This window comes from Leishmania braziliensis, assembly GCF_000002845.2.
Source record: "Leishmania braziliensis MHOM/BR/75/M2904 contig, possible fusion of chromosomes 20 and 34".
NCBI lineage: Eukaryota > Euglenozoa > Kinetoplastea > Trypanosomatida > Trypanosomatidae > Leishmania > Leishmania braziliensis.
Window position 1 is genome coordinate 66,674 of NC_017948.1, and position 24,586 is coordinate 91,259.

Sequence of the window (24,586 nt, forward strand, 5' to 3'; positions counted from 1 at the left end):
ACCAAAGCAGGGAATCTCTTGTCGAGCGCCGGCGCGCGTCGCTGGCGCGGTGACATGACACACTTTGAGTAACTGCATCCATTCATTGAATCGGCTGACCCGCACGTGCGCATATGTGTGTGTGCGTGTGTGTGGAGCGTGCGTGCTCCTCCTCCCTCCTCCCAAATGACGAACGTGACATCTCTCCACGGACACCGCATTCGCACTGCGGCGCGTGACATCACTGTTGCCTTCGAACCTAATACCAGGGCCGATGGGTGTGTGTGGAGCCGAAGAGCGACCTGCCGTGCGTGGTGCCTGGCGCCCCGTACTCTCTGTGCGTACGTCTGTACGCGTGACGCGACTGCGTGATGAACTAGGTCTACGACGAACAACTCGTCTGATCACCTCTGTTGATGACCCCACATACCTTTTGCTTCCTCACTGACTGGCAGTCGCTGCTGCGGCGTGTTTGCGCGCGTGGGTGGAGGAGGGCGTTGCAAACATGTGGAGTGCGTGCGCGCATGGAGCTACTGTGTGTGCTGCCACCTTCCCACTACACCAGCACCCCCTTCTCTCGCTCCCCTGCTGCTGCGCCGCCCTCGTTCGCTCTCTATCGGCGGCACATGATTCAGCACTTGGATGAGCTTGTCCTCCGCAGAGTGTCACTGCCGCTCTCTGAAGAGGCGTGGTGTGCACGAGGCTGTATAGAAACATCCTGATGATCGTGTCGGCGTGTGCGCGCCTATGCCTTCCGGAGCGAACGCACAGCGGCGCTGCCCCAGCCCTCCCCCCTCCCCGCTAGCGTTGTGCCGCTGTTGCTCTGTGCGTGTCTGCGTTGGTGCCCCGGTCCCTCCGTCTTCGCGTGTCGCTGCAGGATTACTACACAAACGAGTTTCTGATGTAATGAGTCCGAGCCCTTCCGTGGCGACGAGTCGATAACACTGTCTACTATGCAATGAGGCGCTGCGTGGTGGGTGCTGTGGGTGTGTACGTCTCTGCTGTGCGGACCGAGGTGGTGTGCGCGTAGGCGCACCTCCGCGCATGTGCGTGGGTGATGCTACACCAAAGCAGGGAATCTCTTGTCGAGCGCCGGCGCGCGTCGCTGGCGCGGTGACATGACACACTTTGAGTAACTGCATCCATTCATTGAATCGGCTGACCCGCACGTGCGCATATGTGTGTGTGCGTGTGTGTGTCTTACCTTGTTTTGTGTGTTTTTACATGCATATCGAGCTCACTAATAGAGCTTCTGTGTGCTTAAAGAGAGTGAGAGAATGTACTCTTCTGAACACGACGTTGCTCGTGTGTTAGATGGCGAAGCCAGATGCACGATGGAGAGGGCAGCCTGGTGCGTCTCTCTGACGGTCTTGCGGACCTGTGCGCATGCGTGTGTGCTACTGTCTAGTGACACGTGAAGCCGGAAGGCCGTGTAGGCACACTCACTGACCCATTCACTGTATGGTCACATTTTTCTCTGTCTTCTCCATCTTCACCCTCCCCGCACCCTCTCTTTCGGCTCTCGACGGTCTTTTTTTCGTTCGTATTGCGTCCTTCGGTTGCCGTCATGCAGTGTGCATGCGTTCAGGTGGCTGTGCCTTCTCTTGCTAGTCGCGAACGTGTGCTTGTCCTCTCCTCTTTCCTCATTCCGACCCAGTGTGGCTTCTTTACGCCTGTCTTACCACTCCTCTTATTCTTTTCGTTCTCCTGTGCGTGGTGAGGTGTTTACAGTGTGGGACACCTTCTTTAACACAACTGCGCGAATCACCTTCTTCCCCATCTTTTCCCCTCTCTGCATGTGTGGGTGTGGGCGTGGGTGTGCCTCTACATGCGTATTTTTTATTGTTGTTTATTCTACTGAGGGCTAATACATCGTCTTGCTTTATGTTTATCGCCTCCTAATTCGTTTCTCCAGGGGGTCTGTGAGTCTGCTTGTTGCAAACGACTCCCTCTTCTCCCCCCCCCAACACACACACACACACACTTGTCGCATCGCCTCTACTGCCTGGGTGGTAGATCATTATTGTGAATCTCCTTCATCGATACAGAGCTTAGATGCACGCACCCGTAAAGCAACCATTCATGCCGGCAACGCTCATGGCTGAGAAAGGCGACCCGTGGCGGTGGGTTGTGCTGACTCTCTTCTGCCTCTACAGCGCGTCGAACGCAGTACAGTGGATCACGTACTCGTCCATTGCGACTCCAACCCGCGCCTTCTTTCGCCTCACGACGAATGAGCTGAACATGCTCTCCTCTGTCTACATGATTGTCTTCGTCGTCGGGGCTTACTTCACCTGCACAACGTTTGAGCGCTGGGGAGTGCGGCTCGGCGTTCTCATTGGATGCGGCCTGAACGCCTTGGGGTCAATCCTGAAAGTGGCCCCCGGGTTGCAGAGGCCGTGCTACGCCACCCTGATCGTACCACAGATCCTCAACTCCATCGCGCAGCTGTTTGTGTTGTCGACTCCGCCGCTGATTGCAGCGCACTACTTTGCGTCGAACCAGCGCACCTTCGCGACGGCCATCGCGGCTACAGCGAATAGCCTTGGAAACGCCATCGCTCTTTTCGCACCACCCTTGATCGTCAAGTCCAGCACCGGCACCATGAAGGAGTTCATGCTGTTGTTCTGCCTTGAGATGGGCTTCTGCGTCCTCATCACCGTGGGTGTCTTCTTCTTCCTGAGAACGCCAAGCTTCAAGCCGCCCAGCAGGGTACTTCTCAGGGAGCTCGCGGCTACCCAGGGGAGCGTGATGACTGGTCGCGCGAGCCTCAGTGGTGCCAAGCAGGTTCATCAGCGGCGCGGTGAGCAAGAGGAGGTCGTGGCTGATAACGGGCTGCAAAGTGAGATGGACAGCAATGGACCAAATGGCAACCGCAGCAGTGAGGAGGGCGAGAATGATGACAACGACGCCGACGCAGGACAAGGCCACGCTGTCAATCACGGCCACCGGCGCATGGCACCAAGTGAGCCGATCGCGTTGCACACCTCTGAGTGCGCCGGTGCACACGACAACCACACCAACGCACCCCGCCTTGCTGTCGGGTTCACGGACGCCGAGTCCCCAGGCAAGCCAGACGGCGGTGCCTGCAGCACCCAGGCGGGTGTTCTGGACCCATCCGCGGCCATCTACACTGAGTGGGACCGCGGCAGCATGAGCAAACACAAGAGGATGACGGTGTGGCGCCGACTACGGCACAGCGAACACGTGATCACGTTTCTTGAGGTGGGTCACACCATCTACCTGCTACTCCGCCGCCGCGACTTTGTCTTTTTGCTCAGTGCCTTCAGTGTCAGTATGGGCAGCGTGTGGACCTTCGCCTCTGTGCTGGCGCAGATCTTGGAGCCTTTCGGCGTGGCGGCGGAACTGGCGGGCAGCATTGGTGCTGCCAACATTGTTCTCGGGACGGTGGTGTCGTACCTGATCGGCCTCTGGGTGGACCGCACACGACACTATAAGTCCCCACTTTGTGTGTGCATGATGGGCTCCGTTCTTTGTTGCATTGGGCTCATCGTCATTATGCTGAAGGCGCCGAGCCACAGTCGTACAATGGATGGACTCTGTTCTTTCATCTACATCTTTGCCGGTGTCTTCCAGAACACCGCCATCCCGATCTGCTTCGAGTACTCAATGGAGATTTCCTACCCATTGCCAGAGTCCGTGCCCGGTGCCCTCCTCATGGCCGGTGCAAACCTGTGCTCTCTAATCATGCTCTCCATTGCCTCTGCAATGCTCGGTGACGGTGTTGCGTCGACCTCGGCTTGTGTCAACGTGCTCATTCTCATCACGTGCGTCTGCTTTGTGGGTGCTGTTCTCTCCATCTTTCCGCGCGAGAGGCTCTACCGGCACGATGCGGAGGTGGAGGCGCGGCAGCAGCTGGTAGCGAAGCCAGCCGGCACCTATGCAGCCAACACTGCAACGACACAGCCGTTTCACTGGAGTTCGGTGACGACACATTCGCAGCAGCCGCTGTCTGGGGTGGGGAGTGCTACGCAGGGCGTGTCGGTGCCGTTCAGTGGTGGCGCCGGCAACGATGCGAAGGCTGAGGAAGAGATCCTACCGTTTGCGGAACGCCGTTCGTCCACGATGGAGGCACCTTCTGCCGGCGCCGCGGTGCGCAAGAGCGTCTTTTCCGAGGATGAGCTTCTCGACGACGCCCCGGCGGATGCGCTGCAGTTAAATGATCGAATTGCGCGAAGTGAAATGAACGACGCTACGTCGGCATTGGCACCACAGCAAGGGAGGGGGATGCACCTGCGACCTCGTTGAAGACAACACGCCTACAATCCCTCAACCGCAAATGCTCGCCTTCTTCGCCTCGTGTTGTGTTCTCCGCACCTCGTCGCTCTCAACTTCTCCCACTGCATGGGTGCGGCCGTGCTGAGAAGTGTGCTTATTAGTGCCTTAGCTGTGTGTGCGTGCCGGTAAAGGTGGTCGTGCGTGTTTGTCCAAGCGTGGTGTACCAGCCACATTTTCCCTCGCTTCAGCTGCTCGCTTCTTTGCCTCTGCCATTATTTCAAGCCGCTTGCAGTCTCTTACGAGAAAACAAGGTAATGGGTATTCTCTGGACTCACAGACGCACGTGAGCACGCGGACACACGCAACACGTGCACACTAGCGGGCGCTTTCGCTGACCGGACACACTCACCTCTCTGTGGATCGCCATTCTCTAAAGCTAAAAAAAAAAATGAGGGATACCCCACCACCAGGAAAAGGTGCGTCTTTTGCTGTCGGTGTACGTTGGAGTGGACAGCAGGCGGCAAATGATTGGCGGCACGAGTGGGACACCGTTCGTTTCGTCCACGAACCTCTTATTCCACGTTGCTGACCAGTGTAGGTGCACCCCGACCGTCCACACAACGACATGCAGAAGATCATTTCCAGCGGACCATACGAATGATGCTCTGCGCGTGTATATCGGGTAGTGTGTGTTTGCATCTCTGCATCTCGCGCCAACGATCCACGCCACCCTTCTCATCTTCTTCCGTTTCTCCCTCTCCTTCTCTTTGACTCAGCGTGGGAGGCGCGATAGCGTAAACCGTATACCCACACTTTTCTGCAAAGTGCGGCTGCCACGTCTACCGGCGCTCTTCGCAGCGCTGACGAAGCGACGACTAACCGCAGCGTCGTTCTCCACGGCTGCCATTATCGCTTCTTATGTCAATACAGCGATTGCGGGAACCACGCAGCAGTCTCTGCTCAATATGGATGACAACAGAGATGTCATCAACCTCGGGGAGGCGTCGTTTGAGTTCGTGTGGTGGCTCGGCCTCCTCATTGCTGCCGCAGCGATCGGCGTTGTCACAGGGGTTGTGCAGGCCATCATGCACTGGTGTCGCGCCCGCAGGCGCCGCGCCGAGGACGCGGTGCGAAGCAACGAAATCGAGAAGAGCATCTGTCTCATGACGGCCCGTCTGTACCGCACACGCCAGCTGTGGCAGGCACACCAAGTACGCGCCACTCAGCAGCAGCAGCAGCAGCAATCTTCTCCAGAGCAGCTCGGCCACAACTCCCTGAGGGTAGCCGTGGTCAAACATCCTATATTCCCCGACCAAGAGCTTCAAGTGCACGGCTCTTTACATGAGGCATCTTTCGGAGACGATGAGGTGTTGCACACCTCGAGGACCGCAGTGCTATCGTCTTTTCACTTTCATCACTATCAGCCGCCCCTGAGTTATCAGAACCCTCTGCAGAAAGCATCAGTGACATCGAGCTCTCAGTGCAGTGTAGCTGGTGGCGGAGACTTGCTGACCAAGTCTGTGTCAGACTCACTCATGTCACGGTTTTCCTCAGTGTATGAGATGAAGAGGGTCGTATCGAAGGAATCCTTGCCACGTAGCGCTAGACCAGCTTTGTCGCTTCCATCCCCGCCATCTACCCGGGTGTTTGCTGGAATCATCAAGGTAGGTGCTTTGCGTCGAGCACTGCGCTCTCCCCAGCTACACGTAGAATCGTCGACACCACCCTTGTTGCCGACCTCGACACGGTGTCTGTCCCGCCCGTCATTCATGCTAGCGACGTCAAGCTCATGCAAGGATTTGTGGCACTACCAAGGCATTTCATCTTTCCAGCTCCCTATCTTCCTGGGTGCGGAGTCGGACGAGTCTGTATTGAACAAGAGCAGTGTGGAGACAGTGTCGGTACATGGTCCCGGGGGCAGGGCACCATCACCACGCGGCACAACTGACAGCTTCATTGAGCAGAGTAATGATAGACTGGCACGGCGCACAGGTGTTGCGGAGACAAGCAGACATGCCGATGCCACCATTCATGGCGAGGAAATGGATGGGCAAGCCGCAGTGCAAGTGCAGCAGCAGAGTGGTTATCGACGTGCCACGGAGAGGCTCCGGCTTGTTCTGCCTTCGCTGACGTCGCCGTCAGGTCCCCACCGCGGCTGTAAGAGTGATGTCACGGCAATGCGTCATAGTTCGGTAGCAGAGGCTGACCGAGACGACTGCGCAGCAGGGAGCACTTGTACTGTTCCCCCAGCCGCACAGACAGAGCACCCTTTTCCTGAGACCTCAGCTGTCACCCTTACCAAAGGCGGTGGCTCATCCTTTGATAAGTCGCTTGTCGATTGCACTGCAGGACCACAGGGGCGCTTCACCCCCAGTAGCTTCAAGGGGATGAAGAGCTTGGACAGCCGCCCACCTCTGCATGCGTTCCTGCGCCCCCACAACTTCACACTGGGAGACGCAACACTCCCTAGTGACACGTTTTTCTCCTCCTCTACGCACCTCAAAGCCACTGCAAACTTCTCGCCACCTCAAGCGTTTCTCCACTCGGCTCACCCACAGCGCTTTATGGCAGCACCGCAGCGAACCGCCGCATCACCACCCTCATCACTGCCACCGGAGCCCGTGCTGAGTGCCCCGGCAGAAAGTGCACTTGATGGAACAGCAGACTACTGGCGAATGCTCGACGTACGAATTACTCGCCCCCCCGTAACACCGCGATTGGCCTGATAGTGTCATATTGGCACGTGTTTGTATGTCGCCATCAGTCTATCTGATGGCCGTTGGCGTGGTGGTGCACCGCAGATAGAGCGCTGCGTGCCCCCACCCCCACCCCCACCCCCACCACCACCACCACGTCTCTCGAGCTGAATACATTTGCCTGTGTGTGTCTGCTTTGCCTTTGTATTTCATCGGCTTCCTTGTATTAAGCTGCTGTTGATGGGGGCAGCTCACTCTCTCTCTTTACTTCTAGGTGCCGTGCGCTGTGGCGCTCTGCTGCTCTTCATATTCTCTCTCTTTCTGTTTCATCGCCTTTCGTTTGTTCATTTCCCCTTCTCGCTGCTCCAAACAGCAGCTTGCCTGTGAGAAAGGGAAATGTCCGCCTTCTCGAGCGACATCCTGCTACCCACTCCCCGGCACGGACACCGTGTCACTTGCGCAAGCATGTGTAACACATCAGTAACGCGTCTGTATGTGTGCGTGTGTGTGTGTGTGTGTGTGTGTGTGTGGCGCTCTCGCTCGCTCGCTCTCTCTCTGAAAGCCCATGTATGTAGTCGCGTGTTTGTGGAATGTTCGCTCGTTTCACCGACACCAGTGTCGTTCCCCCCCCCCTCCCTTTCTTTCCGTATTCCTTCGTGCGCGATTTCGTGTTTGCTTCTCTGCTTCTTCTGAGCAGAGGGGGGACACTCATAGTACAACTCGCCTGCTCTCTTCCTCTTCGCTTTCTTTTCGTTCTCCTCCGTTCCTCTCTTGCTCACCACCTCCTCGCGCTCTCTCTTTTTGGGGGGCTTGTGCATTACGGCAGGCGCATTTCGACTGCAGTGGTTTGTTGTCGATGTCGCCGTTGACCGCGAAGCTACCAAGATGCTTCCTCGGTCGTTGCCACCACTTTGTGCCTTTGCCGCTTTGATATTAGAGGATGACTCGATGTTTTCTCTTTCCCTCCCCACGCTCACACGCCTCACAGCAAGTCTTTCAACCCCTGCTCTGCGCCCTGAGCCCACGGATGATGGAAGGAAACACCTCAGCTCGTGGCACAACAGGACCCGCTATCCCTCACTCTCTCTGTGCGGGGGAGCCAGGCAGACCCCCTACCCCTGCCACTGCCATACCACCGCTGGTGCTGGCGGCGGGGCCATGGACAGCACTGCGTCGGAGAGGCAGAGGCGGGGGTGAGTGGAGTGTGAGGCTGAGGCCGTGCTCGGATGACTGAGTCGGCCCATTGCTATAGTGTGGGTCTAGTGCTGCTTCGCACCGCGCAGTGGGCTGTGTGGCGGCCCGGGGTGGAGTAGTAGTAGTGTGGAGTTGAGCTCATGTCGTATGACAGGACATGGACACGGTGCGATGAAAAAAATGATCGCTCTTCTTGTTCATGTACGTACGCTTTTCTCAGGACACGACGGGTACGGCGAGGTCGAGGGACGATCGAGTTTTCTCTGGTTGATCCCGTAGAAACTCAGACCCTCGTTCGACTTGCCAGTGCTGCTTTTCGTTTCCAATTTTGTTTTTTCTTTTTGAGGGACCCCAGTGTCACCGTATCGCTCCTTCGCTCACATTCTTCCCAATGTCTGTGCCCACGGAGAAAGTCCAGCCCATCTAGACCCCTTCATGTCTCCACCCGGTGAGGCAGGAGGCTGGAAGAACAGGCGGATGGGGACTCTTATTCGCATACAAATATAACACAGACACCCCTATCATCCCTCTTGTATTAAAGACTCGCCCATATTCCTTCCGATATGGCCTCAGTGTAGGGGGCCCGGTCGCGCACGGACCCACGCACGCAAACCGCCCAGAAGTTGGATCGATTGAGACGAAAGTGCTGACTTGTTTAGAGCCTCGACGGAACTTTCCTCTTCCATGTTCTCCCTCTCTCACGCGAACAGCACCAGTGTTCATGTATACATGCGCTTCTGAAGGAGCAATATCATCCTTCCCATTTCACCCGTAACTCGACACTCTCTTCTCCAGCTCACCTCTCCGTGTTCTGTTCTACCTTTGTAGAGCTTCATTGTGCTGCTGGCCTCCTCTCTCTCTCTTCCCATCTCCAGCTTGCATTGATACCCCGCCCTGACTCCACCATACGGAAGGAGACACTCCGCAGGTGTAGCGAGAGTCTTCTCTGTTTCCTCCCCCACCCCGAGAGTGCCGCTTCGCCTGTGGGGGTTGTCGCTCTTCTGTCTTTGTTTTTGACGTAGCACAAAAGGCTGCCACCTTCATCGCGATGAGGGACTTGTCATCGCGCGGCAAGACTGCCGTACTGCTGGTCGCCCTCCTGGCGCTGCTTGGCACGAAAGGGGTGCAGGCATACTCTGTTCGCTATGCTGGCAAGGTCTCATTGAATGGTATGATGAACTTCGAGACAGTGGGCTACTGCGGCCAGGACGACTCAGGGCACTCTATGATGCCAAAGTTGCAGAGCTATCAGACGTCTGCAGCAGAGGTGCTGTCCAACAACAACTTCAACACGGCCCCGATCGGTGGTGAGTCACGCCAGTCCGCCTGCCTCGACGCCAACTGCACGTGGCAGTTCAACCATGGTTTGCACTACCGCAATGAAATCACGTTCTACTATGGCGTCGTGTACAAGGAGAATCTGCTCGGTGGCCCAGCCGATGGCATATACAACAACTTTGCCTCTGGTCAACCAGTCTGGTGGAGCAACGTGAGCTATTGGGGCGGCCGGCAACCTTACATGATGAGCGGCGGCCAGTGGGCGAACGGTAACGTGGTCACGTACTTCACGCAGTGGGTATGTGAGTATTACGAGTACCAGTTGTCGGATGCGTCCATCTTCCCCACCTATCCGGACGGTCAAGTCATCACACCGCATTTCACGGGCAACTACTATCACTGCGACAAGGTGGTAGAGCGAGACTCACAGGGTCGCTGGATCTACCAGCGCTGTAAGGAGCCGTTCCCATGGTGGGGCGGCCTCGTCATCGCCATCGTCAGCCTCATGGTGGTGGTCGTCATAATCATCACCATTTGCTGCCTGTCCTTTGGGAGCGAGCGCAGGAAGATTCGCAAGGAGCGAGAGCGCAAGCTGGAGACGCTGGCCGACAACCCGGCACAAGTGCCGAATCAGACGCAGGTGGGCCTGGGTCGCACCCCGGCCCACTGCGGCGACGATTAGCCGAGAGATGACGATGACTCGGACCCGGAAAGTCAGTAAGTGCGTCACAATGTGTATGGGAGCGTAATGGAAGCGAAGTTGAATCTCCACCTTCACCACCCCTCCCTCGTGTGCGCCCACCCCCTATGTTGTTCCCACTCTCGTGCACGTAGTCTGTGTATGCATGTATATACGTATGTGTATATGTGTGTACATTCGCCTCTTCCCCCCTCCCCCCTCCCGCCTTCTTTCCTATTCCTTCGCCTCCTCTCTTTTTTTTTTTTGTCATCTTATCTCTTCTCGGTTTCACCGTAGCCTTCGTCCTCTTCTCTCAGACTTCCTCTTTCCACTTCGCTCTCGTCTTCCTCACAAGCCGATACATGCACGACACGCTCTCACACTGACCAGCAACTGAGCAAACACCAAACAAACACACGCAACACGAACGCTGTTGCGGCGTGGCGACGGTGGCAGCGCATTAACGAGAAAGTAAAGCAACGAGTGAGGAAGGAGGCGGGGCGATACTAAACAAACTGTGCCTATGATGCTTTTTATGTGTCTTATATTGCATTCGCTTGACATCCTACTTGAACGCTCTTTCTGGCCCTATACCTTTTTCTCTCGTTTATATGTCCTTCCTGTGCGTTACCCGTAGTGTTGTGCACGTCTGTCTCTCTCTCCCCTCCTCTCTCAGATGTGTATTGCCAATTTCATGCTTCCACGTTGTACCCCTCACGTGTGTGTGTGTGTGGTCTTGTTTTTTTTTCTGGGCCTTCTCTGTCGAGCTCCTCTCCATGTACACGGCACACATCCACACACACACACGCACACGTCCACCGTAGAGGTTCTATCAGTCCGCCCCTCCCCTCCTCACGCGACAAGAAGCGCGTTCTTGTGCTGCCCCTGTCTCTCTTTGTTTCTGCGTATTTTCTTTGGATGCGCGGGGGGTGGGAGGAGGGGGGGAGAGGGTGAGTTGGCGCTTGTCGCCCCTGTCACATCACTCACTTTTACTTCCCCCTTCCCTCCCCATCCCCCCCCGACGTCGGTGATCTTGACATCCATGTACGCAACGGTGTGCAGTGGCGGGTGAATGGATACACAGATGGGTGAAAAAAAAAAACAGCGTTCCACAGCAAGCGACAAGGTGAAGCTCATGATAGGGGCAGTCAGGTAGGTGACCAGACAGGGGCGGCAGTGCCTGTGTGGCGAGCGCCGCTGCACCATCTCTTCCTAGCTCTGTTTTGTGCTTTGTGATTTATTTTCTTTTCCTTTGCAATGGAACTATTTTGCGCGTGTTTCTTCTATGTTCTTCTCTCATGTACACGGCATTGTGGCTGCTGCTGCTCTCAGTACGACCTCACGTTGACAACATCTACTCCCACCCTCTTTCTTGCTTCCACGAGTTTCTTTGCTCGTTCAGTGCGCCCTTTACTGAGCGCAAGAGCGAAGCGTGCATGCCGGAAGGAGGTAAGGCTGCCTATTTTTTACGGTTATCGCGCTATTACGTGTGTGAAACTGCTTATGGGTCGGGGGTGAGGCGGTCAACGCTGTGTATGAGCAGTTTTGGCAGAAGGGGTGCGCTGTAGCAGTAATTGCCGCCACTGCAGAGAGGTGAACCGCATCGATGTATTTACTGTTTAGCCGCCGAAGAGAAGTGAAGAGGAAGGGTCGTCGTGGTGCCCGCCACGTGATCGCACCACACACACGCCCACAGACCCACATCGAGTCATTGAGGCGGGTGTATGTACTCCTTTCGCGCTTACATCTTTAGGGGGCTCCTTTCTGTAGACGTAGGCGCCTCCGTCCACGTTTGGCCAAATTTTTCGTTTTCCGCCTTTTCCACCCCTTTTTTTTACTTTTGCTCATTTTTTATGTTGGCGTACGATTTTGAGTGTACGCATGCGCATGTGCGTTGTGTGTATGCGCGTGCGTGTACGTCGCGCGTGTGCGCAACTCAGCATAACTGCGGCACTTTTTAGAGGGTCACCCAGCGGAAATACAAAAGGAGCAAACAAGGAAAAAAGGGGAGGGCGTTGTGCATTCCAACAGCTCACGTTATGCTGACGCACAGACCCACGTACCCAAGTCTCTCTGCATCTGTGTCTTTGGCTGTGTGTTGAAGATGGCTAGTATGGCTCCCTCCCCATCCCATCAACATGTGCACGCGTTTATTCGGTCTTTTTTTGTGTTTCGACTCCCCCCGATTCTCTGCTCCTTGCCTGATGTTGTGCGTTTCTTTTGTTGCCTTCCGCTTTGCTACCCCAACCGTGTTGCCCTTGCATGTTGTCATCCTTTCAAGCCCTCCTCGTACCAATTCCCCTCCCCCTTCACACCTACGCATGCTTTCAGAGGGGCTACACGTGCGTGTGTATGTGTGCGCCTCTTTTTCTATGGGCTCATGCATGTCCCTGTCTACGTGGCACAGCACACAGAGCTTTGCACTCGTGGTCAGGCACGAGGAGGCGCAGCCAACGCTCGTCAGGGGAAAAAAAAGAAGAAATCAAGAGATAAAGTACTGCAGAGAAGAGGGAAGCGCCCACACAGATGTGTACGCAGCTGGTGCGGCACCTTGACAGGCACAAACACCGGGACACCTGTGCGCAGACATAGATCCACAACTTCAGTGCTTCATGCACCGCCACAAGGTGGGTAAAGACACCCTTTCGCTGTTCTCGGCGTTCCTTCAATGGAGAGGGAGAATAACTGGAAGGCAAAAGAATGAAAAAAAGAAAAAACACACATTGTGAGGCATGCTGAGACGGTGGAGGAGCGAAGAGGGAGCGTTCCACACCTGCTTTCTCCCGCTCTCTCCTCCCCCCCCCCACCGCATCTGCCCTCAGCAGTGTGCAATGCGAAAGAAAAATGTCTCTCTTCAGTGAAAGACAGAGAATAGGGTGCTTTGATGGGGACCAGCGCTCTCACACGGGTTCAACAGAAGATGTACCACTCATAGACGGCGCGTGGTGGAGCTCACTCGCTCGCATTCTCACGCACGCACTTTTGCCACCCTCTACGACAGTACGGAGTCAAAGCGCGTCGCACGTGCCTTCAAAGGCGAACTTCTGCTGCTGCGCCTTCTTTTTTTCCGTGTCTCGTTCGTTGGCCGCGGCTCTTCGTTTTTTCGTTTTGTCTGCGCCACTTTCACCACTCTTTCGCCCCCCCCCCCTCCTACACCCTCTCTTTCGTTTGTTTGCCATGGCTGCTGTGGTTTCCGCTCCCCTGCCTCCTCCTCCTCCTCTCCGCCTCTTCCTCGCACCTCCTATCCACCTATGTCACTGTCGTGGGGAGGGGAGAGACTCAAACGGACCCAAGCTTACCACGCTGCATGCATCTGTTGCTCATGCCAAAGACTGATCTTATCCCTACGGACAAATATACATACGAACCTCACTCGATCGCGTCCCACACATACATCCCACCTTAGCTACGTAGGGGCAGGAGCGAATCAATAGACGTCTGCAGTCACTCAAAACAGAATCTCTCTTCGAAGCAGTCGCGTACATCCGTGTCTTCTGCGTTGCCACACATACACAGTGAGGAGGACGAGGAGTCGACTTCTGTGGTTGTCCGTTGACCAGAAGCACCGTAGCGAAGGAGAGGGTGCGTGTCTGTGAGCTTTGTTGGCTGAACTTCGAGAAGAGAAGTAGTAGCGCCTGGCTCGTCTTGGCGAAAATCCCTTCTTGCCATCTCTCCTCCCCTTTCGTTGATTTGGTGCGTGAACGTCCTGCTCTGTTCCCCTCCCCTGGAGGGGCGTCTCTGTCGTACAGAGTGAGGCCTATCGATACACACGCACAAGTTTCTCACTGACAAGCACGCATGTACCGCTTCCACCACCCACACAGCCTTCGCCATCAACGAAACCACCGTTGCGTGCCTGTTTTTCTGTTCTTTTCCGTCTCGTCTCATCTCGCCTCTCTCTCTCTCTCATGTACTTATCCACGGCCACACACACCCACTCACACCACCTCTGCATGAGTTTGCACGCGCTCACTTCCCCTTCTGTTTATTTTTTTTTGTTGTTGTTGTTGTTTCGCCGTGCGTCCACGACGCTTTGACGACTGGGGCTCTGGAACGAGGGAGGCAATCGTTGCTTCTCCACCTCTTCTGGAAGCTTCGTGACTGCTCTGTGCACACGCGTCGCTCTCTCTTTCTCCGTTACCCTTTTGCAGGCAGTCGCAAGCCATAAAGCTGTGCGTACGCCTGTAAAAGCTTTACTTTCCCACAATGGAGGCACTACTTTTGGGGACTAGCCGCTCGGAGTGGTATGAGCGAGTACAGGTCTTTCTCGTGCTCGCGACGGAGCGCATGATGTCGCTTCGGTCTGGCATCTTCTGGACCTTCTCCTACGTACTTCTGCTGACCCTTATGTATCTCTTTCACTCACCGTTTCGCTCGCAGCTAGAGAGCCGCACGGACTGGTACGCGCAGCTCACGAAAGGGCTGCAGATATGGCTCGCGGTAGTGCTCCTGTGCTTCCATGTCGGGCCACATGTTGTGGAGTCGCCCTCTACCGCTGCTGGTGCGACGGGTACAAAATCCATGGCCTCAGGCGCAACGCAGCACATCCTCGCCGAGGACACAGTGGCCACCATCTTCTTTCCGATCTTCTGCTTCAGTAGTTCCTTCTGCCTACTTCTGCACAAGATCAAGCGCCGGTACAAGCTCGCCTTTACCTACGGGACCAGCCTCACGGTTGTGCTAATCAACTCTGTGCTCTTGTCGAGCTTCGCGACGATGCACTACACGACATGCCGTGAGCTCTTCTCGACGGCGGAAACCGCCGTCAATGCATCTGAGAAGACGCGGACGACCCCGGCCGCTGGGAGCCTGACATTGCCGTTGGTGTGGAAGCGAACATCACTGGTCGTCTGCCCGCAGCCAGCCAAAGAGAAGCCGTTTGTATGCATTGCCTTCCTATGCACCCTCTGCGTGACCTTTGTGGGGATTGATTACCTTTACAAGAAGCATGTCGCCGGCGGGGACCCGTTGCGCGGTATTCTGTGGGCAGACTTGTACCCGGAGAAACAGAAAAGCTACAACTCCTCGCTGGCTTCCTCGTCGCGCACCCCCTTCATCTTTCGCTGCTGGGGCTGGCGACGCGCCCACGTCAGCGACAACCACGCGGCAGAACGCCTCGGCCTCTCCGAGGGCGATCCACGGCTCCAGGAGTTGACTCCTAAGACCATTGTACTGCCTAGTCATGCAAAGCACGCAAGCCAATGTGGAGACGGCGACACGGACCAGGCCGGGTGGCAGGATGAGCACGACCGACTGAATGTATCAGACGGAAAATGCGTAACTCAGCCCACAAACCGACCAGGCATGGTGCCGTGGTTCTCAACCTTCATCATCAGGACAACCTGGCAGGTACTGGCGCGCATGTCGCTCGAGTTCCTCACGTTCGACATACGTGTGCTGCAGCACTACGCGCGACCGAAGGTGTTTGAGCTCCATTTTGAGTCATCCCTGAAGGATTTACCAAGTTTTCGCATGGACAGCAAGAGGAACAGCATGTATGCCAACGACAAGCCTACCGCGGCCGATGCTGCCACCCTTTCCGCCACCTGTCCACCGACACCACTGCAGCGTGACGCAACGCAGGCACTGAAACAGCCACCGTCGGCGACTTCCCCAGAGAAAAGGGTCAGAGAAACCGACAAGGATATCTGGTTTGACTGGATTTCGGACGTCGGTGATGGCTTTAACCCAACGTACGCCATGGCCCGCCTCCTTGCCCGGCCATTCCTCAAGCTAACATTCTACCACCCACCGAGCAGAAGAGTCGGTCTCTCGTTCTTTCCGACTTATGAAGAAGTGACGCCGGCAAAGACGCCGAGTCCCAACAGTGCACCAGACGTACTGCCGCGCGGGTCTTTTGTGCTGGTTGGGGGAGACCTCGCCTACCCGAGTCCCAACGACGAGACGTACACGACACGCCTGTTCGAGCCGTACCACGACGCGATGAGCGGCAACGTGCGGCTGCAGAGCGTCTTCCACGCGGAGCAGCAGCGTGTGATTGTCGCGGACGCGAGCGATGCGGACGTTGCGCATGTGCACCTGCTGGACGCTGAGACGGTGTCGAGGATGGCGACAGGGCGTGCGGCGCTGCGGACGGGGCGCGCAACGGCGGAGGAGGCGCTGCGGAGCGTGCCGCTGCTGTTTGCGATCCCCGGCAACCACGACTGGTTTGACGGACTGACGACGTTTCACAAGTACATCCTTGAGCGGACGTGGATCGGGGGGTGGCTGATGCCGCAGCGAAGCAGCTTCTTTGTGCTGAGGCTGCCACACAACTGGTTCATACTGTGTGGCGACACGGGCAATATGCAGGACATCGACGTAGCGCAGCGCAACTACTTCCTGGACGTGATTGAGAAGTACATGGACGTGGAGAGCTGCGTGATTCTGGCGGCGCACGAGCCGGGCTGGGTGTACGATTCCATGTTGCACAAACCGAAGCTGGCGCAACCGGAATTGTCAAAAGTGTGCGAGGCTCTTGGCACGCGCCTTCGACTGCGGTTGGCGGGTGACATCCACCACTACTCTCGCCATGTACCGGTGGATGCGTCATCGGAGGCGGCGACGCTGGTGGTGAGCGGCGGCGGTGGTGCCTTCCTGCACGGTGCACGCGATGATTCTATCATCTCCCAGGGAACCAAGTATGTCCGCGCCTGTGCCTTTCCGGAGCACAATACGCTTCCCGCAATGCTAAATCGGTTGCTAGGCTTCCGCGTCATCAACTGGAAGTTTGACCTCATCATTGGCGTCTGTAGCTTTCTCGTTGTTGTGTCGCTGCTGCCTCAATCCATCAAGGATGTGCGTTGCGACTTGGAGAGCGGCCCGCTCATGACGCTGCCAGATGCGGTGGCGGCATGGTGGGAGCGGGTGTGCGTCTACATCGTGACGCTGTTCTCCAAGGGCATCGCGTCACTGCTGGCCACGCTCGGCTTCCTCGCTGTCTTCGCGTCGGCTGGTGTTGAGAAAGACATACCGGTGTGGATGCGGCTGCTGCACTCATGCCTTTGGACATTTCTCACCGTGTTCATCTGCTGCGGCATGCTCGCCTACTTGATCTGCACGCTGCAATACATGGCGGAGAACCACCTGCTGGTGTCTGCAGATGGCCACTGGGGCGGCGTTCTGGAGGACCAGGTCTTCGCTTCAGTCGATGGACTGCTGAATCACACAAAGGAACTACTGGGCGGACCCCACGCCAGCGTCATCGCGCACGAGCTACACCGCCTACAGACTTCCTTTTACGGTGATCGGCTGGTGAGCTGGTGCGGCGTCATCCTGCGCTGTCTCGACCCGTTTGAGATGCTCGCGTACCTGTCGGAGAAGGTGAGCTCGCCAGAGATGGGAACCTTTGCCGGGGATGCTAGCCGTGTCGACGAGCTACTTTACTACCTGTACTTTGTCTTCTTTTACTGGACTCTTGTCACGCCGCTCGTGTCGTTCGTCATTGGCAGCTACCTCATGTGCTGTGTGACGCTCTTTGACTGCCTCTACGACGCCGCCTACTCGGCATTCCAGATTGAGGAGTACAAGCACTTTGTGCGCTTCCGCCTTGACGTCGCGACGCGAGAGCTTCACGCGTACGTGGTCGCCCTTCGGCACGTGCCTAAGTCGTGGACCTGGGATTCTACGTATCAGGCGGAGCTGAAGGGTGATGCAGTGCGAGCGGCGCCACCACACCTGCGCGCCCACCCGAGCCGCTGGCACGGCAAACACTTCCGCGCGACTTCCAGGTGCGATGACGGGAAGCGCGCGGCGTTCGATGAAGGCGTGGAGGAAGGAGTTGAGATTCTCGAGCATTTTGTATGCTCCCCACACCGGCTGCCGATGCCGATGTCAGCCAGCTAGAGGCCATCTGTCGACTCGCCTTCCTTTCTCCACCGAGGGAGTCGGGGAAAAAGCGCAAGCGCAAAAGTGCCCCTTCTCCCACCCGGCCCTTTTTCTGGGCGTTCTCAGCTAAGGACGCGACCCAATACCTTTGTAAAAGAACTTGAAGTGCTCCGCGGACGCGCGCGCGTTGGTGTGGCTTGCGTGGTTTCCATTAGTACGCGGTGGGCTGCTCTCTTCATGCAACCTCACCACCACTACCCCTCCTCCTCCTCCCCGCTAGACCGCTGCTTGAGGAGTCGACATCGCCTCGACGCTTTGAGGGGCAGTGGTTTGGCGAGACTGTTGGCATTTGGCAGGGCTGTTTGGTTCCGTAATCACTGCCATCCCTCACCTTCTCTCTCTTTATGTGTTTTGAGCTTAGTATGCGCAGCGGCGTCGTTCTGCATATTCCTATACTCGCATGACTGCTCTCCTTATCTTTTTCATGCCTCTTTATCTGACCAGCCCTTTTCAGCAGGTCTCTGCGCACCCCTCCCCCTCCCGAAAAATACGCACGCACACAGTGATGTACGCGTGTGACTCGCGCTCATGTTCCCCCTCCCCCACTCCCTCGCTCGCCTACCCTTCTACGAGGCGGCGGTCTGCGGCACGCAAAGGGATGAGAGCATCGATATGTGAATGTGGGGGAGGGGGGTCTGTACTGAAGTATATATATATACGTGTGTGTGAGTAGTCGCCTCTTATTTCTCTCTCCCTAACTCTCCAACATCCCGTTCAGGATTGGAATCTCTCTCGCTCTGCTTGGAGACATCAGAGAGTGGGAGAAGAGGCGAGGGAGGTGGGCAGGGGATGCGCGCACACAAAACATTCATACACAGGCACATTCATGACCACCTACACCGGGGACTCATACACCCTTCGCCCAGTTGTCGAAGTAGCCCATTCTACGCATGCACTCACAAATAAGAGAAAAAAGAGGCGCATCTGTCTGCTGTATTTTTGGTCTTCTGTATCGGGAAGGATCCGGACAGTTCACTTCACGAGCAGCTCTTCGTACTGGCATTTGCTACTGCAGCCCATCTCACACCCTCTGTGCTAGCTTGACTATGCACACGCGCGTGCCTACATGCGTGCAGCCTTTTCGATCACCTTTCTGTGTGTGCTGATGTGTGCGCATTGTCTTCCTCGTCGCCGACGTCTCTCCTTCGCAGCGCCACCGAGGGCTGCATCGATACACCACGCATCACTGTTCGATTGATAGCACTGTACAGCACACGCCCGTTCACTGTCCCTTCCTCTCTGATCTTTACCTCCTCTGACGTCTCCCCTTTTCCCTTTAGACTCTCTCTTTCATTCTCGTTCTCTCTCCGGTTGTCCTTGGCTGCCACCGCTGAGAAGTCGATATTCCCCCCCCCCCCTCCTCCTCCTCCCCTCTCTCTCCCTTCCTCGCCGACCTAGCGCCCTGCAATACACCCAAGAAGGGCAGACGCCAAGCTCTTTCTCTCGTGTCTCAGCACACGCGCTTGCGCAGGGATAGGCACTTTCGCAGAGAGGGGCTTGCGCACAGCGCAGAACACTTGATAGGTACGCATCGATACCCGTCGGCCACAAGCAAGCTCGCGTGTGCACATGCACCTTGCAGTCATATTTCCTCACTGTCGAGCTTCACTTCCTCTTTTTCAGTACCTCATAATTGTTGGTGTGAACTTCACCCGCCCCTTTCTCTCCAGATCTGCGGTTGATCATATCTCATATTACCGTCGCACGACTTTGCCTGCCCCTCACTGAGCAGTACACTCTTTCTCAGCGTTGTGGGTCCGTCTGTGTGTGTGTGTGTGTGTCCCTATCTTCTACCTCCTGCTTTGCATGGTGTTCCCCCGCGCTCACTCCCTCTCTTTGTTCTCTCTCAGCTGCAACTTTGTGTTTTGTCGTCTCTTGTCCCTCACCGCTCGCACCCCAGCTTGGCGCCATGTCGGAGTGGTTCCACTGGACCGTCGGCAGCGCCAACCCGTTCGTCGACTTCTCCACGATCTGGATCGAGCCACTCATACAGCATGCCGTCGATTTCAGCCACCGTGTCGAACCGGACGTTCTGTGCACGCTCGCCTACCTCGCCTGTATGGGCTCCGCGTACCTCTTTCACTCACCCTTTCGTGCTCACGCCACTGCCGCCATGGACACGTACGGTCGTGTCACGAAGGTTTTTCAGACCTGGAGCACCATCATCTTTTTTTGCTTCCACATCGGTCCGCAGCTTTTCAGGGATAAGCGGCCGAAAATCAGCAGCGTAGACACGAAGGACACAGTACCTATTCTCTTCTTTCCGCTCTTCATTATCTTCACGATCTGCTTTGGGTTTCTGCACAAGGTGAAGCGGCGCTGGGGCCTCAGCCTCACGTATGGCAGCCGCTTCTCCGTCATCGCCCTCAACTCTCTCGTCCTCGCCGCACTCGGTACGGCGCACTATGCCTACTGTCATACCCTTCGCCCAAACGCGTCCCACTACGTCTGGCGCTTCATCTTGTACTACCTGATGCCTAGCTCCATCGTCACACAGCCGTTCTGGTGCGTCTCAAAGCTGTTGCTCTTGTCTGCGTGCTTCATCACCACGGATTACCACTACAAGAAGTGGATGGGGTGTGACCCTGCCCGCGGGATCCTGTGGGCGGAACTGTACGAGTTGAACAAGGGAAGGCACAAAGAGGTACTCATGATGGAGAGAAACAGTAAGGAGGGTCAGCAGGACTGGAGAAAGCTTGTTGCGCCGCCGCGGGTGTACACACCTGCTACACCGAATACCCGCACCACCGCCGCTCAGGCGGCCGCGGCGGCGGTGCTAGGGGTTCCTGTCGAAGGGCGAATTCATGGGGCGGTGTGTAATTCCTCCGCCACGATTGACTCCGCCGCGCGCACGGCACCTGCACCGCGCATTCTGTATCACGAGTGTCCCCCAGACGTGAACCTAGACTTGCTGGAGTCTTCGTATGACGCAGATGACGCGGACCTGCGTCGCATCTGCGGAGGTGTGGGTGGCGTGCCGCTCAGGGAGGCGAATCGGATCTTCTCCGCCTCCACAGTTGACAACTCTCCATTACCACACACACACCTGGATGGGGTGATGAGTAGGGCCTTGTACAAACTGGACCACACAGACCCCAACCTCACCGCTCTCACGTCTTTTCGAGCACCACAGCTCTTTGTGAAGGAGGTGCAGGAGGCACAACACCCGGTGAACCGGCCAGGTATGGTGCCGTGGTGGTCGACGTTCGTGCTGCTCACAGTGTGGCAGACAGTGGCAGGCGCGATGCTGCGCTTTCTTTCCTTTGATGTGCGCACTATTCAGGGCTACACCACACCCAAAATCTTTCATCTGCACTTCTCCTCCTCTCTGCGAGACACCATACGCAGTGCCACGGAGGCGTTCAGCCGCTGTACAGCGATGCGCCGGCGCACCAGCTGCGACAGCATTGCCAACTCCTCCGGTCTATGCAGCCTCTATGCGCCGGGTAACCACGGAGCACCTTCACACAATGACGAGGATCAGGGTGTGCGCAAGAACGCCTGCATCAGAGAGTGCTGTGTCCCTGCTGCAGCAGCGACGTCGCCTCTAATTGAGCCTGACGTGTGGTTTGATTGGATTGCTGATGTTGGTGATGGCTTTAACCCAACGTACGCCATGGCTCGACTTCTGGCCCAGCCGATGCTACGGCTGCCCTTGGCGGCGACCAGGAAGGCAAGGTGGCGGCGGCTATTTCCAAGCGACGAGGACGAAGTCACAGGCGTCGGCAACTACAACAACCTCGCAGACAGGGCTTCTTTGAGCTCATCGGCACCGACGACTCCCACGGCGCCCATGCCAGGTGCAGTAGAGGAGGAGGCAACTGCCCTGGAGCTGCCACGTGCCGCATCCTTCTGGACCGCTAACGTCTCAGGCATGAGCACTGCAGGCAGGACGGGAAGTACAACACTCCTGCAGCCACTGCTGAGACGTTCGAGGACACACGTCGCCGCTGCTGCTGTTCAGGGGTCGACGATGAGAACCAGGCGAGATGTAGGAAAGAATCTCGCGGTAAGCAAGGCGGCTAAAACAGGCTCGCTTGACCTCAACAGCTCCGTTTACCCGCGGCACACACTACACCGTCGAATTGCTTCGGAGGATTCCCAAAGTACCAAGTCAACTGCATCTCGGTCGCTGCTAAGTATGGAGAAGGACAGCTTTGTAACGCTGCCGCGGGGGTCTTTTGTGCTGGTTGGGGGAGACCTCGCCTACCCGAGTCCCAACGACGAGACGTACACGACACGCCTGTTCGAGCCGTACCACGACGCGATGAGCGGCAACGTGCGGCTGCAGAGCGTCTTCCACGCGGAGCAGCAGCGCGTGATTGTCGCGGACGCGAGCGATGCGGACGTTGCCCATGTGCACCTGCTGGACGCTGAGACGGTGTCGAGGATGGCGACAGGGCGTGCGGCGCTGCGGACGGGGCGCGCAACGGCGGAGGAGGCGCTGCGGAGCGTGCCGCTGCTGTTTGCGATCCCCGGCAACCACGACTGGTTTGACGGACTGACGACGTTTCACAAGTACATCCTTGAGCGGACGTGGATCGGGGGGTGGCTGATGCCGCAGCGAAGCAGCTTCTTTGTGCTGAGGCTGCCACACAACTGGTTCATACTGTGTGGCGACACGGGCAATATGCAGGACATCGACGTAGCGCAGCGCAACTACTTCCTGGACGTGATTGAGAAGTACATGGACGTGGAGAGCTGCGTGATTCTGGCGTCGCACGAGCCGGGCTGGGTGTACGATGCGATGGAGAAAGATGAGAAGGCTCGGCAGCCAGAGCTGAACCGTGTTGTCGAGGCTCTTGGCACGCGCCTTCGACTGCGGTTGGCGGGTGACATCCACCACTACTCTCGCCATGTACCGGTGGATGCGTCATCGGAGGCGGCGACGCTGGTGGTGAGCGGCGGCGGTGGCGCCTTCCTGCACGGTGCACGCGATGATTCTATCATCTCCCAGGGAACCAAGTATGTCCGCGCCTGTGCCTTTCCGGATCGGAACACGTTCATGAACATGGCGTCGCGCCTGTGGGGCTTCCGCGTCATCAACTGGAAGTTCGATTTGGTTGTTGGCTTCTTGTGCTTTGTTCTCCTCTTATCTGTGCTGCCGCTGCCGATGGATTTGGATCTAAACAGCCGTGGCACTACTCACAGAGGTGATAAGAAGATGCGGTTAGCACAGGTGTTCTCGCTCTGGGTGGGCTACACAACGGAGATCATGTCGCACGTCATCACCCGCGGCATTATCTCGCTTTTCTCCCTTGTCTTCTTCTGGGTTTTCTTCTCCTCTGCTGGTGTTGACCGTCATGCACCATTTTTGTGGCGTCTGTGCTACGGCAGCGTGTGGGCCTTTGCGGTGCTGCTCTGCTGCTCCGGCGCCATGGCCTTCCTGCATGTGCAGCTCTTATACCTTATGAATCACGAATTGCTCGAATCGACTGGCGGGCATTGGGGCTCCGAGCTGGAGAACCAAGTAGTGTTCATGACCAATGCACTCATTGACCATCTTCAGAGCATCACGGGTGGGGAGGAGTCGTGGGTGTCACGCCGGGTGAGCCGCGCGCACAACCCCGTCCTGGCTATCATCCCGACGGGGTGTCTACGTGTCCTTCTGCGCTGCTTTGACCCATTCGAGTCGCTTAGCTTTCTCTCCATGACCGTGAGCGGTGGTGAGATGGCGCGCTTTTCGGCCACCGCGTCCCGGTTTCAGATTTTGCTCTACTACACGTATGTGCTCTTCTTCTACTGGGTGCTCATCACGCCAATCGTGTCCGTACTGATCGGCACATTTCTGCTCTTCTCTGTCACGACGTTCGACTACATGTACAATCCCACCTACTCGGCATTTCAGATGGAGGAGTACAAGCACTTTGTGCGCTTCCGCCTCGACGCTGCGACGCGCGAGCTGCACGCGTATGTCGTAGCGGTGCAGAAGCCAGCGACGGTGTACCAACTCGACCGCGGCTACCTGTGGAGCCTGACGGGCCCAGGACTCGAAGAGCACCGGCCACCACACCTGAAGCACCACCCGAGTCGATGGGGGCCGGTACCGAGCGACGTGCAACGCAAACGCCATATGACCGAACTTCTCGAGCACTTCACTGTCTACCCGCACCGCGGTCCGCAGCGGTCGAAGCCTCTGAAGATGGAGCACGAATGACCGTGCATTGGCCAAAAAAAAAAGGAAACCAAAACCTGCACACACAGCGTCCCTCTTGCCTCCTCTCACACGCATGCCCCTGCGTTGTCTGAGCCCCTCGCAGTGACGACGACAACAACAGCCCCCCCCCCCACACACCAGAAAAGCGGAACAGGACGGAGCAGCTCCCACAGAGGGGACACCGCCTCGACTTGCTCTTTACATTAGCGAGAGATGCAGACTAAGTGGCATACACACACACACACACACACACACACGCACACGCACACGCATATCACACCTCTCTCTCTCTCTCTGCTTTGAAGAGAAGTGAGTAGGATATGTAAAGTGAAAGCCAGTGGAAAGGTTCACGTGTAGACATCCGACGCCGTCACCTCACACAACCGAGTACCTGTTTGCTTCAGCGCTTAGCCCCATATGAGGCCTTAGAAAGTAGAAGTGCTCTCAAAGGAGTCATGGTACATTGTGCGCATCTGT

The 24,586-nt window shown here is 56.8% G+C and overlaps 4 protein-coding genes and 1 pseudogene across 5 annotated transcripts; all 5 read left to right on the forward strand.

The window, feature by feature from the left end:
• Nucleotides 1–2,730: 2,730 nt before the first annotated feature.
• On the forward strand, nucleotides 2,731–4,248 carry LBRM_20_4580 (conserved hypothetical protein; the record flags this gene model as incomplete). Its single annotated transcript, XM_003722962.1, has 1 exon — nucleotides 2,731–4,248. One exon carries the CDS (start codon nucleotides 2,731–2,733, stop codon nucleotides 4,246–4,248), a length of 1,518 nt encoding a protein of 505 aa, XP_003723010.1.
• Nucleotides 4,249–5,183: 935 nt separating this feature from the next.
• On the forward strand, nucleotides 5,184–6,944 carry LBRM_20_4590 (annotated as a pseudogene). Its single transcript has one exon. A coding segment is annotated over exon 1 (1,761 nt).
• Nucleotides 6,945–9,156: 2,212 nt separating this feature from the next.
• Nucleotides 9,157–10,068, forward strand: LBRM_20_4600 (conserved hypothetical protein; the record flags this gene model as incomplete). Its single annotated transcript, XM_003722963.1, has 1 exon — nucleotides 9,157–10,068. The coding sequence occupies one exon, from the start codon at nucleotides 9,157–9,159 to the stop codon at nucleotides 10,066–10,068; it is 912 nt and encodes a 303-aa protein (XP_003723011.1).
• A 4,203-nt stretch (nucleotides 10,069–14,271) lies between these two features.
• Nucleotides 14,272–17,910, forward strand: LBRM_20_4610 (conserved hypothetical protein; the record flags this gene model as incomplete). The annotated part of the gene is made up of 1 exon (XM_003722964.1): nucleotides 14,272–17,910. One exon carries the CDS (start codon nucleotides 14,272–14,274, stop codon nucleotides 17,908–17,910), a length of 3,639 nt encoding a protein of 1,212 aa, XP_003723012.1.
• A 1,951-nt stretch (nucleotides 17,911–19,861) lies between these two features.
• On the forward strand, nucleotides 19,862–24,109 carry LBRM_20_4620 (conserved hypothetical protein; the record flags this gene model as incomplete). Its single annotated transcript, XM_003722965.1, has 1 exon — nucleotides 19,862–24,109. The coding sequence occupies one exon, from the start codon at nucleotides 19,862–19,864 to the stop codon at nucleotides 24,107–24,109; it is 4,248 nt and encodes a 1,415-aa protein (XP_003723013.1).
• Between the last annotated feature and the right edge of the window lie 477 nt (nucleotides 24,110–24,586).